This window comes from Seriola lalandi, unplaced genomic scaffold (genome assembly GCF_002814215.2).
Source record: "Seriola lalandi dorsalis isolate HSWRI2012SDOR001 ecotype SW California unplaced genomic scaffold, Sedor1 jcf7180002054581, whole genome shotgun sequence".
Taxonomy (NCBI): Eukaryota; Metazoa; Chordata; class Actinopteri; order Carangiformes; family Carangidae; genus Seriola; species Seriola lalandi.
In genome coordinates this window covers 593,989-613,674 of record NW_019525134.1, presented here as the reverse complement: position 1 = coordinate 613,674, position 19,686 = coordinate 593,989, and the positions used below count along the sequence as shown (strand labels likewise).

At 39.6% G+C, this 19,686-nt stretch overlaps 1 protein-coding gene across 2 annotated transcripts; it reads left to right on the top strand.

Annotated features, from left to right (window-relative positions):
- The first annotated feature begins 9,591 nt into the window (after nt 1-9,591).
- LOC111663951 (protein phosphatase 1D-like) lies at nt 9,592-18,267 on the top strand. Of its 2 annotated transcripts, XM_023418366.2 has the most exons (7): nt 9,594-10,320; nt 12,968-13,196; nt 13,724-13,848; nt 13,963-14,144; nt 14,285-14,512; nt 14,852-14,939; nt 16,064-16,202. In XM_023418366.2, the coding sequence occupies exons 1-6, from the start codon at nt 9,801-9,803 to the stop codon at nt 14,933-14,935; spliced, it is 1,368 nt and encodes a 455-aa protein (XP_023274134.1). In that variant the 5' UTR covers nt 9,594-9,800; the 3' UTR covers nt 14,936-14,939; nt 16,064-16,202. The 2 variants fall into 2 exon arrangements, with proteins under 2 accessions (XP_023274133.1, XP_023274134.1); XM_023418365.2 differs by lacking the exon at nt 14,852-14,939 and having other exon boundaries at nt 9,592-10,320; nt 16,064-18,267.
- The last annotated feature ends 1,419 nt before the right edge of the window (nt 18,268-19,686 follow it).

Genomic DNA, 19,686 nt, shown 5'->3' with positions numbered 1-19,686 from the left:
GTAGGGACCCTTGGGGATTTAGATTAAGATAGAAGATAGTGATTATGTCGTTAGCTCAGTTCAAATTAAAGCAACTATCTTTTCTGTATATGAAATGGGAGGAATTACTGTACATCTTTAGTTTTGGGTTTGGTTTTCTGTCATTTTCACAGAGGGCGAGTGGTGTAATCTCTCATGGAACAGTTTAAAAGATTATTCTGGTCTCTGGATAATCGAAACTTGAAATGACCCCTACAATTTTTTCACGGTTTATGATGTTGTGGCCTTGTGCTAAAATAAAAAAAATAAAAAAATTTCCTTCATCATTCTTCACTTGATACCCATAATAAAGATGCAAAAACAGAATTTTTGAATTTTTTACAAATATGCTGAAAAGGAAAAACTGAAATATCACATTGAGATCAATGTTCAGACACTCTGCTTTGACACTCAGGTTCCTCCATTTCTCTTGATCATCTCTGAGAACTGACTCCCCGACTTTTCTCCTTGAACTGTCAAGAGGTCGACATTTGTGGTTTTGAGTGACGTGTCTCAACTACCAGATTGATTGCCATGAAGTTTGGTAAAGACATTCATGTGACCCTCAGGATGAACTGTATAACTCTGGTGGACATTAATCAGTACATTAATCCAGCGCCACCATCAGGTCAAAATGTGTCCATTAGCCTACGTGGTTTTTTAAACAAACACCTGCAAAATGAATGAGATTCTCATCAGCCTCAGCTGTGCTTTATTTGATGCTAATTAGCAAATGTTAGCATGCTATGCTAACCCTAACACTACACTAAAATTGTAAACATGGTAGCCTAAACATTATACCTGCTAAACTTCACATTAGTATTGGCATTGTGAAGATGTTAGCATTTAGCTCATAGCACCACTGTAGATGAGGACAGCCTCACAGAGACACTAGCAGAGCTGCAGACTCTCAGTCTCGTACTTCATGTAGCATCACTTAGTTGGATTGTATTTGTTTCATTCTGGATGTGGTTTATTTTCATTTCTTATCAATCTTGTAAGTCAATGCAGGTTTTGGCGTTCAGCATTTGTGTTTATGACGCAACAATAAAAAACATCCTGTTGTGATTGGTGAGAAAAATTACTTGTACACAGACTCTAGTAAAGATGCTGATGTTTCAAAAAGATATGAAAAGCAGAAGCACTAATATTCCACAGTAATATAATGTTCAATATGAACAACACTCATATTGAAATATTGAAATCTCATATGGATATATTACTACCATAATGAGTGTGGAAAATTGCATTCTGTCGAGTGCTGAATATTAAATGTGGGCGATAATAATAACATTGCATTGCTTAGTTTTATCTAACATGTCCTGTGTGGAATGCAGGTGGGAGATTGGAGGAAAATGAGTATAGAAAGGAAAAAAACATAATAAATCTAAGATGTAATAAAATTATATGAGTGAAACAGAAAAAGCAGCTGAGTGTATTTGCAATATGCTGATAACTCCAGTAGAAAAGAAGTGTGACTTTCACACTAGGAAATCTAAAACCTGAAATGAAAAGAGTGACAGGAATGGCTCCAGTGAATACAGAGAAAATCAGGTGGAGAAAGAAGCATTATCAGTGTGTGTCAGCAACACGTCGTACAGTTCTCCTCTGTATGAGGTGAGTTCACTGAATGGAGCATGTCCATTAAACTTTGTGTTGATCCTGCTGTCGGAATGAAAATAACCTGCACCCACCCTCTGAGTTTCATCATACTGTGTCATGTAGATGCTGTCTAACTGTCTACATAACTGTACGCACATGCATTCAAACCCAACACTTGCAGAATTGACAGTAAAATATCTGTTAGACTCAGCTGCACAGGCTCTGAGCTAATGGGGAAGTCTGCAGATCAAAGGAGACAGGACTGCTGATTTCCCTTTCCTTCTTCTGTCTACTGGGGAATAATCACAGCATACCATCTCACATACTGTCAATAAGCCAGAACAAGAACTCTCCCTATACCACAGCAGACAGATCACATACTGTAGAGAGCACCGGAGTGTGAACAGAAATGGCTTTCACCATTTCTCCACCTCATTTTTCTCCCTCCTAAGTGCAATCCCCCGTACTCATAGAGACAAATATGTGCAATGCAATACTTCATACTAAGTGTACCATGTCAGAGGGTGCAGGAGGGATAATTAAAGATAATGGACATATTTACTTTGGACACAAATTGCAAATGAAAAGCTGACATATTTCAATGCACCTGCAGACACACACTCTGTCCCCACATACTTTCATGATTTTCATATGTTGACGTATATATTTAACATATATATATATATATGACATATATATATGTCAGCACTGTAAATGTAATATTATGTTAGATATACGGTCATGTCAAACATATTTAAATCTTTACACATCTACAAGCACATTGTAGACTATGTGATGATTAATCAGAAGCAGTAGTACAAGCCCACTGGATGCTGAGTGAAAGCAGGGGGTGCAACCAGGAAGTACGATTCACTGACTATTTTCTGCAGCAGAACTCGAGTCTAAATCAAGGCCTCAGTGGGAGGTGTGTGAAGGAAGAGGCTTACGCTGCTGAGACAGACAGACTCTCAGATATTTGATGTACATGCAAACCACCTGAATAAATTACTGCCAATCATGTAAAGACACATAACAATATACAAGGCTTGCCGTCTCCTCACTGAAGAGTTCTTATCCACACCTGGCAGTTATCCATGACATACGGCTGTGTCTTGTGGGGAAATGGATGGGGAGACAAATACCGGCTTTCACCACTGCCGCTATAATGCATTAAGGGAGCTATCAGAGCAAGACAAAGGATATTAAAACTATGAGAGGCAACGTCTGGAGCTCTGTCAGGGCTCATGGTGACAAGTCACTGTCAGCTGCGTGGGCATGGTGGAAGAGAAAAACTAGCCTGAGGAGTAAATGATGATCCCACGGACCAGCGACGAGGACCAGTGACCTTTGGCCCCAGAGGATGAATGACCCTCATATGTCAGCATCAAAACTTTGACAGCTAAACACGCTGCTGGCTGCATTTGACTTTCTATCTGCAAATAAGGAGTATGCTTGGTTTGGTGTATTAATAGCACCATAAATATTTGATGAATAATTTGGTTGTTAAGAAGAAAGAAGAAAATATTGATGACCTGCTGCAGCAAACAGTAGTTTGATCCCTCCTTGATAAACACCTCAGGCTCAGTTCAAGGCATTTACAGATTAAGGGATTTGATAGCAAATGAATCCAAGGACTCGACTCAACTTGACAAGAGCACTCACCCATACAACAGGATGCTCATCAAACTTTCTCACTGAGGACTGAGAAGAAAACTTCACACAATCTCTTAATCTGACCAGGCAAGTCGGTCAAGGGCAACTTCATATTTACAATAAAGGTTTTTGCTTTTATAGAAATGCCAAACCCACTAAATCGACCAGATTAAGTGGTCCTGTAAAATATGAATTTGGTTTTGTTTGAATCTAATTCTAGTGACTGTAGCTCGTGCACATCCATAGCTTAATCCCTTTAGGGTTTTCAAAACCACTGAAGGATTTTTAGAACCAGAAGCCACAGAAATAAAATGAAAAATAGACAATAGAAAAAGCTGAAGATCTTGATTTTGTAGAGATGCAAACTGTGAAGTATTTGACCTTTAAAAAAAACAAAGTTATAGTTCGTATAATACATTCTCAGTAAATAGTTACTATATTAAGTCAGTATACAGATGTCACCATATTTAATTATTCTAAATTCAAATTAATCACAAATATGATGTTATAGTAAAATTAAGTTATAACTTTGCTATTTTTTAACCTTTAACACAAAGTGCAGTAAAACATTCTATTTTCGTTTTATGCGCTACACCCTGCAATTATTCCTGGTTTGACTACATGCAATCATCACAATACAAATAACATTCATGGTAATTTGTGTTAGCCACAAATAACTTTCAGCACCACAGCACGTGGACAGCATCTGCTCCTGTGTGAATCAGCTCTCTCTGAAGCCACCTATAGCAAAAAACATGTGCATTCACAACAGTGAAATTACAAACCAAACCTCACTAATATGGATGAGCACAACTTTACTACTTACCTCTCCAGGTTATTCATCCAGAATCATTGTTCCATTTTCTCTGGTAAAGCCCAATCTCTGCCAGTGTGTGTTTTAGTCATTCAAGCACCCAACAATGAGATCAGAGACAAAAAGAAAAAAAAGAAGATGCGTTGTAGACCTGAAAAAAAAAGAAATCAAAGTAAAGAAAAAAAAAATCTAAAGAAGGAGCCTATGCCGAAGGAAAAGCCTAAATAATCCATCTGTGATCCAGGAGACGCTATCAGATGGGGTGCATACAAATCACAAACCTACCTCTGCAGCAACCTAGGTCCAATATCCTCAGGGTCCTAAGGCTGTACTCAGACAATTTACTCTTCCAGTTTAAGCCTGACAACTCACACACTGAAGGACAACAGAAAATCACTTTGTCCTTTTTTAGTCACTGGAGACACCATGGTCTATATGTTGACGATTATCCTAAAGGCTTCCATTAAGTGTGCTGGTAAACCAGTGTTCAATGTACAGCATTGATCAACATTGTACTGCATAGCTTGAGACAACATATATATATATATATATATATATTTTATATGCAGAATATTTTTGATGGTTTTCCAAATGAAGCATCACAAGCTTCTCGCAACTGTGTGTTGTTGCAATATGGGGAAACATGCCTGTGTTGTGGTTCACAATCTGCAGAAAGGTATCCCACAGGGTCTACATTTACCTGCAGCAAAACCAGCCTGCCTCTCTCTCTTTCACTGAGCGAAACTGAAATGGCTTTTTTTCCCATTCATTTTTGCCTCCTGCTTATTCCTGTTCAGACACATACAGTGGAGGTGCTAGAAAAACACCCAATTCATCATAGAGATAGCAGACAAACACATTTACTCCGGTATGTAGTACTCCAGAGTGTGAGAGTTTCCACTCCACCTGATTTGCATGTCTGTGGACCTGTGTATTTCCACTGTCTCCCACTATCCACTCTGAAATATTCATGACTAGTTCACCTCAGCTCACATTGAATGATTTTTTTTTACAATAATAGATTTTTTTTAATTGAAAACAATGTCCACAGTGACTGATGACTGCGTCTTCTTGTGTGTAATGATGTGTGTTACAAAAGGAGAATTGATCCGCAACATTGCTCAGCAGCTATTTATTCAGTTCAATCTACCACATACAGCAGCGTGAGTGGATTTCACAATTTAGCCAAATACACCGGTGCTTTGTCTGCGTATTATTCATGTAACATTCAGTGCATCCAAGCACACGTTTGGTTTCATTAGTTTTCACAAGAAGCATAAAAAAGTGCAAGAAGCCTGTCATCTAATTCTTCTTGTATTCAGTTTGTTGAAAGATCAATCAGGAGTAAAATCATCCCCAAATCCATACATCTGTTCCTAAGTAACACAAACACAGGAGCATGATGTGAGCTGTTGTAGCTGTTGATGTAACACCTGTGCAACACACATCAGAAAGGTTAACAGCATGTACAAATTAATAGAGCTGAACACGTGGCTGTTTGGCTCTTATAAATTATTACCTATAATTCTTCTGTGAAAAAACTGATGGGTAAATGTGTAGAGTCTGTCTGTGCGAAGGAGGGGCATCAGGGCATGTGACCCAAAACAATTTTCTTTTCAGCTGCAGTCTTATCAGCAGGGCTCTTATCGAGATCCTTCATCTAACTCAGGAGCACGGTTTCGAATTAACCCCAAGTCAATATCGTGGTCATCTATCATGCTGACGGTAGCAGACTTGTGACTGTGACATTGGACAGATAATCATCTCCGGAGGAGGCAGGGTCTTCTCTGGCAAGAATGTTGCTTAACTGGTCAGAATGACCAAGAAGTCACTTGTGGTTTGAATCTCAGGTGAGACACACAATCAATCATAAAAAAATGTGTTTTATATTTGAATGCAGGATATTATTTATGTTTTGTTGTGAAGGAAATGACAATTACCCTCACTCTCTATGGACTTCCCTATTGGTGTATCCCAAAGTTTAAACAGAAACATTATATTTTTAGTTCATCAAATGAATTTCTGGATGAGGACAAACATTGTATTATATTGATACAATATATAGATATAGATATAGATAAGATATAGTGATCTTATGTTTTCCATTAGCAAAACTAAATGTATTTATTTATATCTATTAAATGATGGAAAGTTATTCCAGATGCTAATCAATTCTTCATCATTTTCCTTCCATCACCCATGACCTTCTAACAACATAAATATCATGATTTATAAAAGGTAGTGAGGTAGATATAAGATCACTTACATCTTCATACAGATAAAGCTCATTAACATGTACTAGTGTTGCATAATCCACCTAAAGAATCTCAAATGTATTTCAATTAAGAATAGCAGCAGTGAGATGATAAGCCGTCACACTGTACTAACCTCTGTGGTGTTGGCAATGGGCATTTTCCATGATGTCCCTTCTCTCTGTTAGAAAAAGAAGAAAGAGTTGCGGTCAACCTGTTGACCGTCCTGAAGCTTCCCCATGTTCCATTATGTTTGTTTCTTTATGGAGATGAATCTGTCACGTAGACTAATGGCCAGCCCTGAGGTCTACTGAGTTCCACATATAATGTATTTATCCTTAACATCTTGTAACTTCACCGATTAATCATTACAACTTGACTTGATTGCTCTCTCTGTGATTTGCTCGTATCAAAGAATGGCCAGCGGTTATATGACCATACAAGTGCAGGGTAATATTTGAGTCCCTCTTCCCTTCCCCTCCTGGGTTGGGCTGACTGACATTTCTGCATCTACACAGTCTGGAAGCCCGACAAAGCTATTTTTATGGATGGACCATTATACAAGAGCTGCATGGGGAATCTGTGAGAATGCAATCCAGGTGTCATTGCCCCTTGGTAATCTCTTTCGTCTTCAGGAATTCATTTTCTCAGCAGCTTCACTTCAAAATGACATTCTGACACCATTTACATGGAAATCACTTTGCCTCTTCATCTGTAATGGTGACCTGTGTGCAGACAGGACCTCTCTGAGGACTGGACTATTAATGAAGACAGAAAGAAAGAAAGAAAGAAAGAAAGAAAGAAAGAAAGAAAGAAAGAAAGAAAAAGAAAGAAAGAAAACAAACATGGGTTAGTCAGAATTTAATAGTTAAAGTCAAGGTCAGAGTCTCGGGTATTAAAGGATAAAAGGATGGAGACATGGAAAGAAAGCATAATGTAGGAAATTTCTATTTCTCCACTTAATCATGTATATCCTCTCTCTCCCTTTCTCATGCACTCTCTAGCTCTCTCTCTCTCTCACTCTCTTTCTCTCACACACACACACACACACACACACACACACAAGAGAAAGAGATGTAAAGATTTTTCCTGAGAGAAGAGGGGAAGTCCTAAAGAGAGAAGCCAGAAAAGCGCATAGGTGAGTAGGTGCTGAGAGGAATTCATATAGGTTTCAGGATTTTGTTGGTCGCAGTGAGAATGATTTGAATACAAGAATGTTTTCTCTTTTGGAAAACCTTGCATGCATTTTATTTTGAAAGACAATTACTTGTTAAAATCAGTCCAATTCTCTGTAGTGCTCATTACAGAGCAAACCACTGATTTGAAAATGTGTGTGAACATCCACAGTGACCTGTGTTTATTGAATAAAAAGAACATTAACGAAATCACAACAACCACATCTCTCAAGTCCAAAAAGGTGTATGGGCAATTAATGCATGCCGACACGCACATTAACATTACATACATAAACATACTCAACAATTTGCACCATAGGTGGGATTACCCTGTCAAGTCATGAATCAGTTTGTGCGGTATGACAGTGAATGTGAACGTGGTTTCCATAGGAATCTGATAAAATTCTTATTGGTATCCCTACTACATTTTTTTTCATGATAACATAGATGTATGTATGAAGAGTTTAATATACAGTATACACCTCCAGTATGCAGTAAAATATACAGTATGTTAAAGTTCTGTAAAAACTGGAGGGAAAAGGTTAAAAATACGTTTATTTGACTGGATGAACACTGCCACCAGCTGGCATTACTGTAGCACTACTTGATAATCAGCTCAAGCAAACACATCAACATGTGCAGCAATAGCTCCAAAACTATTTCTTGTGGTGTTCGCTACATCCTTTTCTTTTAAAAAATGCAATTTAATACTTGGCATAAAGTCATCCTGTCAGTAAATGCCACTTAATGGGAATGATAACGTGACGTCAATTGAGGTGATTCCAATTTAAGCAAACTGCTAATGAAGATGCAAGTCTTTCAAGTGTCCATATGTTGACCATTAAAATAATGAGGCTGGTGAACATTTTCATTTCAAACCTGTTTTTACATGATAAAACAAAACTTAATGTCTTTGTCATAAAATAACAAGGCAATAAGATTTTGCTGAAGAAAGAAATAAGTGTTTATACATATTTTCTGTCAAGCATTAATTTGCCATTACAGCGGGTCTGAGAGATTTAGCTTAGTTTTGAGTTAGCTTAATTTACTGTTTTAATAAATGGTTATTTTCATAATATTTAAAAGCTCCATGTTGTAATACTGCCTCTAAAAATATATTTGATATATTTGTGAATGATAGACCCATAACTGTCACAACCTACAGTGTCTGGCCTCATCAATCAACAACAACATTACAGTAACACCTCTGAGTATTATCCCTGCACAAAACAGATATTGTCTATACTGTGATCTTCTGCACATCCTGCTCAGCAGGAGTTTTGTCAACACATTTGTACAGTTTTTTTTTCCATTGTTTTATTTCTTCAATATGTGTATCTGATTGTGAAGCCTACTGAACCAGACTGAGAGACCACTTAAAGGCTCAGGAAACCTTTGCAGGTGTTTTGAGTTAATTAGCTGATTAGACTGTGACACCGTGAGTCTACAATTTTTTTTTCACAATGTTCTAATTTTCTGAGATCCTGAATTTTGGGTTTTCATTAGCTCTAAGCCATAATCATCAAAATTAAAGAAATAAAGGCTTGAAATATTTCACTGTGTGTGTCATGAATCTATATAATATATGAGTTTCACTTTTTGAATTGAATTACTGAAATAATTTTTTTTATTTTTCCATGATATTTTAATTTATTGAGATGCACCTGTATAAATAATAAATTATAAGGAACATGGGGAAAACAACAACGTTATTAACTGGACAGAGGCGAAGAGGTGAAATGCTGCCCCCTATGGAGGTGGGTCAAGTAGCACGATCTTTCACATTGTACCTTTAAATGTTGTTAGCTTACTTTCGCTGTTGTTCTGCCATACTGGACTGATTTCTGTGCAAAACCTGCTACATTAATGTCTCCTAGTCTCTTCATGAGTCGTTAGAGTTAAGTTATCTTGAGTTATCATAATCATGTGAAAGCACATATATGACAAATTGAGCATGGTAACATCGCGTGAGTCATGGAGGGGGGGTCACATTGCAGTATTTTGTGGTTTGTAGTGAGATCGATACATGTAACCCCAATGTTTCCGAGCGTCATTAAAGGCAGCAGAAGAGTCCGACGTGCCGTGCGTAGTTGCTACATTGATAGGTTGAAACACAGGACGTCATTACGTACAGCGGGACGTCTCGGAGAAGATAAACAAAAAGAAAGGAAGCCTTCGGCCACACAATCGCGGCAAAATTGGTTCAAAATTGAGGCTGCAAGCTACAGTTAGCGGCTACATGTGCCCTTTAGTTGCTTAGTTAACTACCAGTAGGCGTTCACAGTCATGGACGAGGCGATAGTTTTTCGTATGAGTGCATTTTCCGAGCAAGGAGGGAGGAAATACATGGAGGATGTTGTCGAGATAAGAATCGAGTACGAGCCGACGGCGTCGCCAGTCGAAGATTATCCAAAGTCGCAGAGACATGGAGGACAGGGGAAAGCGGAGAGTGAATCTGACAAACAGACTGAAACACACGAGACACATGAGCATGACGTCGCTGCCGAGTCTGGTCCAGCTTCTGCAGTGTGGGTGGAGAGTCTATCAAACGAGGACAGCGGCAAACACAGCGCACCGGCATCCGACGACACGGTCGCAGAGCATGTAGTCGACACTCGCAAGTCGGTGGCGTTTTTCGCCGTTTTTGACGGTCACGGGGGGCGGGAGGCTGCGCACTTCGCCCAGGAACATCTGTGGGATTTGTTGAAGAGGCAGCGGGGCTTTTGGTCGAAGGACCACAGTGAAGTGTGCGCCGCTCTTCGGAAAGGGTTCATCGCCTGTCATCATGCGATGTGGAAAGAGCTATGTAAGTGATCAAAGTTGAGCTCAGCTGTAATATTTACCTTCGTATTTATGTGTCTGTGTTGACTGCTGACTATCGGTCATGGTTGATCGATAGCAGACTGTCTGTCCCACTCAGCTGGTGGGATGATCAGTCCTCTCCCCTCCAGTTACCAATGAACACTGAGCGCTCATGTGACCACGACACAGCGTTCACAGCTGACATGTGCCCTACAATACAAGGGATGGATGTTTTCATCATAGTCAAGGTTAAACCCTTTACAAATATAAAATACCGCGGGAAAAAATCAATTGGTTTTCAGTGATCCTAATGATGTCAGTCAAATTCGGGTTTTGTAACAAGCCAGGCTGTTTTATATTCACCCTCTGCAACACAGGTTATGCCTTTTAACCGCAGTAGTACGATGGTGGCCATTCACTTTTAACTTAACAGAAACATAATGCATCGTCCTTTAATATCAAATGATGATGCAATACATCCACACACAAAAGCTTTAGACACTAAGTCAAAATAATGCCAGTAAAGTTTTTATCCATCACTTAATGTGAAAGTGCAGTAAACATAAAAAGTAAATAAATCAGTATTTGGTGTGACCCACCCTCAGCCTTTAAAACAACACCAGTTGTCCTCACTGCACTTGCACGGTTTTTCAAGGCATTTGGCAGGTAGGTTGTTTGAAGCATCTTAAGAAACTTCTCACAGCTGTTCTGTGGATTTTTGGTGTCTCCATTGCATCTAGAGTTTCAAAAATAAAGTCAATTAATCCATTAGTCGATTGACAGAAAAGGAATCATCTATTTTGATAACTGAATAATCGTATTAGTCATCTCCTATGCAAAAAGTGCCAGACATTTGCTGCTGAGAGGATTTGATTGTTTTCAGTAGCTTTGGTGTTTGGACTGTTGGGATATTCTAACAGCCATTTTCCACTTGTTTCTGATGATTAATAGACTAAACAAATAATTCATTGAGAAAAGTATGGGCAGATTAATCAATAATGAAACTAATCATTAGTTACAGCACTAATTCCTTCAGTCTCTTCATGTAATCCCAGAGTGACTCAATGATACTTCTTCTTGCACAGAATAGTTTTTGTTACTCTGTTTGTTTGGGCTCATTCCCCTGCTGCACAATGAGTTTGGGACCAATCAGACGCCTCCCTGATGGTGTTGCTTGATGGATACGAATCTAAACACACTAAAATGTCTAAACATTTGTGCTGCACTGTATCTAGGCAACTTGGTGCTACAGTGATCAGTGTAATCCAAGATGGCGTCAACAACTCCCCCATACCTGATACATGAAGCTCAGATCACACAGGTTCACTAGAGAGAGAGAGAGAGAGAGAGACAGAGAGAGCAGCACATATTAAACCTGGTATGATAAAATCTGGACAAACCCAGAAAGCCGAAGAGAACCTTTGACGGCATGCTGTGGATCAGCAGTGATAAGCACCAAGTATAAAAGAACTGTCTGCAACATTGAAAATGCAGTTTCAGTGTGTTTGGTTGAGTGTAATACTTATTAAATGTGAGGTGAATCTAATTCTAAAAACTAGCCTGAATAACATGAGGCTACTCTGCAGGGTTTTGTTTCTATGGTAACGTGGGTCAAATCTGTGAAACAGCACTCTGATCAGTGACAGGCAGAAACGTTTGTTCGTTTGTTTGTTTGTTTGTTTGTTCGTTGTTTGTTTGTTTGTTCAGAACAGGTGAGTAAAGTCTAGTGTATCTACAGTCCTAGAGGAGACAGAACCAAACTGTTGCCTGGAGTTACTCATGAGCCAACAAGCAAAAATGTAGTTAAGCAGGTTCAAAAGTGCAGATTTGCCTCTGATTCACTTTCAGGCTGAACTTCAGTTATATTTGTGTGTGTGTGTGTGTGTGTGTGTGTGTGTGTGTGTGTGTGTGTGAGTGAGAGACAACATTAACACTTTGATGACAGAGGGAAAGGCTTCTAATCTTATTCCTTATATTCATGATCCTCTTATGTTTGATTGGTGTAACTCAGACATACTGTCAGTTCAGAAAGGTTTTTAAAGTTTTTCTTCCCTTAAATCTACTTTCTACTTGCCCTCAACGTACCCTCTTCACAAGTTCAATCAATAAATCAACCAATCAGAATACTTTTATTGATATTCAGGGGGAAATTAGGTTACGTTACAGTTGCTCTCAAGAATGGAAATGTAACAGCAAAAAATAGAACATAAAATATAAAAATATGTACTGAAACTATATGTATAAATAGTATAAATAGATGATAGTTAAAATATAAATATAAATGCATTGGTATATGGTGTAATTGCAGAGTTGAAAATTGCACTTGTCTGAAACAACAGTAGAATGATTGCAGAGAATAGTATTGAAATATTGTATTGTTTTGTCAGAATTGCACAGTTGATATAATAAGTATGAATAAATAAATAACGGAGTAGCGTCTGCTGACCGGCGTGAAATAAGTCCAAGGGTGTGTTGACTCTGAGCGTCTGACACTCTGAAGGACAAAGTTGGATGGCCACAGGCAGGACGTCTTCCTGTGTTGTGAGTGACACTTCATTCATTGCTGATTACACTACCAGCAGTGTCCCCTGTTGATCTATGAGTAGCATTACTCATTTTGAATCCTTTTTATTCATCTTTTCTCTTTACAGCCGAGTGGCCAAAGACCATTACTGGCCTGCCCAGTACATCAGGCACCACGGCCAGTGTGATTGTCATCCGTGGAGCTCACATGTATGTTGCCCATGTAGGGGACTCGGCAGTAGTGGTGGGAGTGAAAGAAAATGACTCTGATATCACACTCCAGGCACTTGAAGTAACACAAGACCATAAACCTGAACTTCCCAAAGAGAAGGAAAGGATTGAACGACTGGGTGGCAGGTGAGTTTTAAAGGACTTCAGAGCCGACTCTTTCTGTGGAGGCGTTTGTCAAGTTTGAATTATATTATAAGGGTTTGGCGACATAAATTTTCCAACCGTACACCGTCATTCAAACAACCCACAGGGGCCGAGTCCCTACTCCATTTTAAGCAAATGCACTCATTGAAGAGCTTGTTGTGAAAAAGAAAACAAAATCACCTTTTCTAAATTATTTTGGTTTTAAATGGAATGCAGCCGGCAAGCTGAAGAACCTCTTTGTACACGCATAGTGCCGGCAAAAGATTCTGACACGACTGGACAAGCCTCATTTAAAAAAAACAGAAAACCAGCCAGTGATGGAATCAGTCAATCATCAATAGCTGATATATTTGTCAGATCTCTAATCCCAGTCAGGGCCTGTGTCGCAGAGCTACATAACATCACATGGAGGGCAGATATTGTACCTTCAACAATGTTGTATAATCTGTCAGGCTTAAAAGCTTTGCTCTATATTAAGTTGTATTGTTGCTGTGTTCTTGTAACTGCAGTGTAATGAAGAAATCTGGGGTGAACCGTGTTGTGTGGAAGAGGCCCAGACTGACCCATAACGGCCCCGTGAGGAGGAGTACGGTCATCGACCAGATCCCCTTCCTGGCTGTGGCCCGATCCCTTGGTAAAAATGACACTTTTTTGGGGGGGGGACGGATTAGGATCCAAAAAATGACGGTATATTGGGAATGAACATGTTTTGTGTAATTAAGTGGAATATGGTCTCACTTGCTGACAGGTGATCTCTGGAGCTATGATTTCTACAGTGGGGAGTTTGTGGTTTCTCCAGAGCCTGACACCACTGTGATGACCCTTGACCCCAAGCGGCATCGCTACATCATCCTCGGCAGCGATGGACTATGGAACATGATGCCACCCAAGAATGCTGTTAATATGTGTTACAGCCATGACAAAATGGTGGTACGTAGTGGTTAATACTAACTCACTGAGTTCAGAGTCGAATGTGGTTTTACATTTTAAATAGTTACAATTTTGAGAGGATAAAATCAGAGAAGGATTATTTTTATTAGCTGAATTTCTTCTCCTGTTTATTTCTTAAGGGGCCCAAAGGAATGTCTTGTGCTCGGCGGCTGGGATGCACAGCGCTGCTGTTTTGGAAAGAACGCATGCTCCGTGCAGACAACACCACAGTTATCGTCCTGGCGCTGCAGGAGCGCGGTGGACCACCCATCCCTATGCATCGGGATGAGATTGTTGTTGACATGGCTACTGGAATTGACCATGTACCATTCCCAGGAACTCCTTATAACACATGTGAGGTCCCGAAGGTCAGTGCCATAGCTTTGTTGCATCCTCCTTTGCTGACGTGTCATTAGGATGAACCATATAAGTCATGCAGCAAAATGACAGATATTTTCCAAATGCAGAGCCGGTCACTGAGGGCGACCTCTCTGACCATGGAAAAATATACTGAATATTTTTGTGTGTTTGTATGTTGTTTGCTATTCACTGTATTGTCTTTTATATATTCCAATCCATTTTTTATTGTCATTGTAATACTTTCACAGTTTAAATATGATGGTTCATAGACACCAACGGTCACACCAGCGGTTTGTGTCAGTGGACCACTGGTTCACCAAATCACTCTTTGTTTTCGGGGCCAACAGGCGGAGCATGAGGATGGCATGTTTTATGAAGAAGATGAGATATATGGAGAAGAACATGAGGGATGGACATGCCTGGAGTGGTAGTGAGGTGACTGCTCAGTAACAAAAGTATCAGAAGTGTCAGCAACACGATCAGCTCAGTAGTCCGACTCAACATGTTGAACCTGGTGGATATAAAAGTGACAGAATCCTCTCACAGTCAGTTAGTCCAGTCTGTTTTATTAGATTCAGTCGTACTGGCGTTAAAGTCCCACAATGCAGCTGTGGATCACTCACTTCTTTAAATGTGTTGCCCACAATTTTACCACAGTCATTCATGAAAATGACGTAGCCAGATCAAAAACACTGACTGTCTTTGTTATTTACAGACAGTTATCATCACGAGTGCTCTGAACTCTGCTCTCACTGTATAATTTAAAGGCAGGAAAGTATGGAGAGAGTCAGCAGAGGGAGACAGTGAAAAGGCTGCTTTGCTTATTTAAATAACAACTGTTCAGTATTCACTGATGTACTGATGATGTTATTCCCAGGTAGAGCAGCTAACAGCTGACATCAGTCCAAAAAATGATGTTGCAGGTTTCTACCAAAGTTTGTACACTGGAGACTTGTGCTTTAGTAAAATGACAATCAGCTGGTTGGAGGTTGGACCTTTGGTTTTTGCCAAAAACACCAACAATACAAATATTTGAAATTGTTTAAATTTTGCAAAACTAATTCATAGTGCCAACGAAACGAAACGAATTACTAAATTTCTCAAAATGTATTATTGAAGTGAATGTCATGACTGTGCCTACCTTCCTAATTACCCACCTTTAGCATTCTTTATTAGAAAGTCATATGTTTATATTTACTGCCTACACATCCTCTATAATCCACATTATCACTTGTGCATGCAGCACACCTGAAACTGTAGAACCATTTGAACGTATCTTAATCCAATATTGTTTTAAACTATTGTTTATTTCCATGAGTTTAGTCCATGAGTCATTGTTACAGCTTTCATCTGTGTGTCTCATTTTTAATGTTAGACTGATGAATGGCAAGTTGTGTTTCAAAGTTTTTCTTTATTCTTGACAAGAAAAAAAGGCTGAAATTCAAGTGCTTTACATTTATAAATGTGTATTTTATTATTAATTAGATGTAATAATCATATAGATATGTTCAATAATTATATTTTAATAAAATGTTATTTTTTGATTGTCTTTGTTTCAGCGGAGTGATGCAGTGAATGCCCCCTCCCCCTTCAGAGAGACGTCCTCGTCTCTGGAGCAGACCTTTGGGCTGTATGAAGCAGCTTTCTGTGCCACGGCACAGCTCTTACCTGATGTGGACTCTGTGCGGGCCACACTGCCCCCCTCAGACGGTTCAGAGAAAGTTTTCGAAAAGCAAGACTCAACAGCCCAAATGGACTGTGGTACTTCCGCTCCTCCGTTAAAAAGGTCTCGCCGTTCTCCGCACACACCGCCTGGACTCCAAGGTCCTCACCGTCGGCTCGGCCGCTCCCCCAATAAAAGTTTGGCCCAGAAGACGCCTCACAGCAAAGCATCAAGTGAGTCATCCCGTCAGAGCCGTGCTCAGAAAAGAGAAAGAAGCTCTTCTGAGGAACGCAGGATCCTCAACCAGCACCACAAGGCCGCCCTGTGTGTGTGCTGAGTCCTGTCTTATAAAAAGTGTTTCTTCCTTCAGACTAGAAGAATAATCTGCATCATGTCAGCGTTGCTCATGTGCTAGGTGTGCCACAGGCCTGTTCCTAGATGTATACTTTTATACAAAGTCTTTGTTTTTGTAAATATGTGAGAAATTTGAGATTGTAAATGTGTTGATGTTTTAACCTTTTCCCCTTGCTCTTCTTCCTGCCCCTCCCCCTTTAAATTTTACTGTTTGGAAATTTAAAATTTCAATTTTAGATTTGTTCAATCTACACAATCTATTTTCATACTTAGAAGTATGTACAGTATATCCAAAATATGTATTTTAAAGAAGACGGATCACTACAATCTGACGTAACATCAGTTCACATGAATTGTGACGATTTTCCAGTCAAGATTTTTATGAAATGAATCAACTATTTTAGATTGTTTCGACCTGTCGGATGATACAACACGTCAGTCTTTCCTTGATTGGGGTTAATGACTCAGATCTTTGCTCTAAGATGAAATATGCTACTGTTGTTGATGGTTAGTTTTCATCTTACATTGTCCAGTTGGTGGTTAATAGTGTAGGCTGCATTGAATGGAGAGAAAGTGACGAGCAATGGTCTGAGGGAACTCTGCGGGTACTGATTATAAGTTTGTATTATTTGTTTTGTGGCTAATTATGTGTCATCAATTGTTACTGAGCTAATTGGTGAATCTTATGCATAACTTATGAAACAGTGTTAAAGGGTCAGTTCACCCAAATTAGAAAAAACACACTACAGTCTCTCTTTGAGTGAACCAGCCCTTTAATGATTCTTTCTTTAATGGATTGTCATTGTTTTATTTCAAGCACCTCAGTTTATCACCCGAGTCCCTGGGCCTTTGTAGACGTACACGTGTTTAAACAGTGGAGGCAGGAGTACAGGCTGCTGGCTGCGTGGACTGTCTACGTACTGTAGAAACCAGGATTAATACCTGTATCAGTGGCAGGTGGATTGGAGTCTGCTCTGACCTTGATGTTATTTGTATAGTTCATTCCAAGTGTCCATGAGACACTGTCACAGTTTGTGTCTTCCACTTTATTCTCGTACGGTTTGCCTCTGTAACTTGTTTAAATCCTCATGGTATGTTTATTGAATACAGTAAGTGCCCGATTCTTGGTTTATAGTAAATGATCAAATTGATAAGAGTTCTAACTTATGTTGATATGGCAGCTCACTTACTGTTCTTGCTGATTTGTTTGCCTTATTTTTACATTAAAGTGTCATGATTGCCTTAGCACATGAGTCAGAGGTGCTTTTCCACACGTTTTTACATGTTCGGGACCCAGACAGGTGAGAATCTCCAGGAGGTGTCGATGTAAGAGTGGCCGAGCCTCAACCGTTCATCATGCACCGTCAGCTCTACACCGGCGTCATTTTCCCCATTCACACTGCAGCACACTGAACCTGCGACATGTGGTTGATGTTTTCCAACAGCAGTCTGTTCGTTTTTGTACAGTACGTCAATATGCAATAGGAGTTTGTACAGTATATTATTATGCAAAGTAATTGTTTTTCAGGAGTCTGGCATGTTCAGATCTACTCTGTATGTTGTGAAGTGTCCAGAGTTAATGGATATTAATGAGCATGTGGTGTGTTTTGACAATTACAATACTTGTGTCTGGCTTCATATCCACTGCAGCCAGTTTTCAGGTCTAACTATATACGTTACATGCTTTGAAAGTGACTGGATATATAGTGTCTATGTGTTGTAATAAAGTTCCCATTTTCCACTCTGTGCTGTCGTTGACTGAGTTCTCTATCCACAGTTTTAAATGATATGATCAATGACTTAAACATGTTCCCGTGAACTGAGGCAGGACGCTGCCTGCTGCTGTTTCTGTTTACTGAATATCAACATTCATGGAGCCACTTCAGTAGGTGCACTTGCAGTTACATCATGTTCCAGGAGATGGCAGTAAAGTGAAGGGATTGAACAGTTGTGTCTTTATCATGCAGCATTTACAGGAGTGGTTCTCAAAGTGGGGTCCCTGAGGGTTCCCAGCAAAAAGGGGAATCATTCATTTGCACTATAATTCCATTAAGTAACACAAGGACAGAACATATGATTCCAGCCATGTGCTTCAAACACGTTCTGTAATCAAATGTAGAACTCAGATGAGGTTCTGTGATCTAATTTGTGTCAGTTCTGGGTCTTTGTGAAAAAGTTTGAGAACCACAGATTTACAGTAACTACTCTCTTCTGTGTCTTGTCACATCTTTTAGTTCGAACATCTAACATCTGCTGTTTTAATCTAATAGGTCTTGGTCAGTAACATACAGCGGCTGAAAATGAAAATGACTAACGACTACTACTACTACTTGTTTTTTGCTTTTTGTTCACCGATGCGTTCCAGAAAATACACTTTAGCAACAAGTTGAGACGAAGGTCAAGAACGATGTCAAGATCAATTTTCAAACCAACGTGAGAGAGGTCCTGAGAGTGCTGAGAAGAATGGAACATGGAGCTCTGTAGATCAATGAGAACTGAGCAAACGCCATCTGCTGATGAAAATCACATGATATGGTCAAAAGCTCCAGACCAAGCGAGTAAGAAAAAACATCGGTATTAGATTGTTTTCTTAAATCTTCAAAAACTCCTGTTAATGGGACATTAAACTTTTGAAATATAGAAATAAAGGTGCAACATTTCTATTTGATAGATGCTGATTATTGAGCAGTGTAGCAGTTTGTCAGCGCTCATTGGTCTTTGCTGATTTTCCTCTGCATGTGAGCAGAAGAAGCTCTCGAGACGCTGCAGTGTCAGTTGTAACTCTTTTTACCATCAGAACAGAGGAAGTTGTTGTCACTGGATATTGAGAAACGAGGCCAGTGCTGATGAGTCTGTACCTCAGACACTCCTATAGTCCTGGAAACTTGACTCGCTTGGAGGTTTTTTTTTTTTCTTGCGACGTGATGTCACTGTGACATTTACTGTACTTGAACATTTACTTGTACCAGAACACATTTCTCGTCTTCACTCCTGGTGTGTTTCTGCGACACACACACATCAGATCTATGATAGCCACGTCTTGACTTGAATATTTCAAGCTGACCTGCCTAACATGCACCATCCCTCTCTTACTGCAGACAGTCTGTCACTGTACATCAGCCAGTGGAGCGTCACAGTGTCCAGCACCTCTCCCTCTACCCCCCC

Excerpts from the sequence above, each read along its gene's own strand:
- LOC111663951 (XM_023418365.2), top strand. The coding sequence starts at position 9,801 with ATGGACGAGGCGATAGTTTTTCGTATGAGTGCATTTTCCGAGCAAGGA. Across the intron at positions 13,197-13,723 it reads ATTGAACGACTGGGTGGCAG|TGTAATGAAGAAATCTGGGG; the intron begins GTGAGTTTTAAA and ends TTGTAACTGCAG. Across the intron at positions 14,513-16,063 it reads ACACATGTGAGGTCCCGAAG|CGGAGTGATGCAGTGAATGC; the intron begins GTCAGTGCCATA and ends TCTTTGTTTCAG.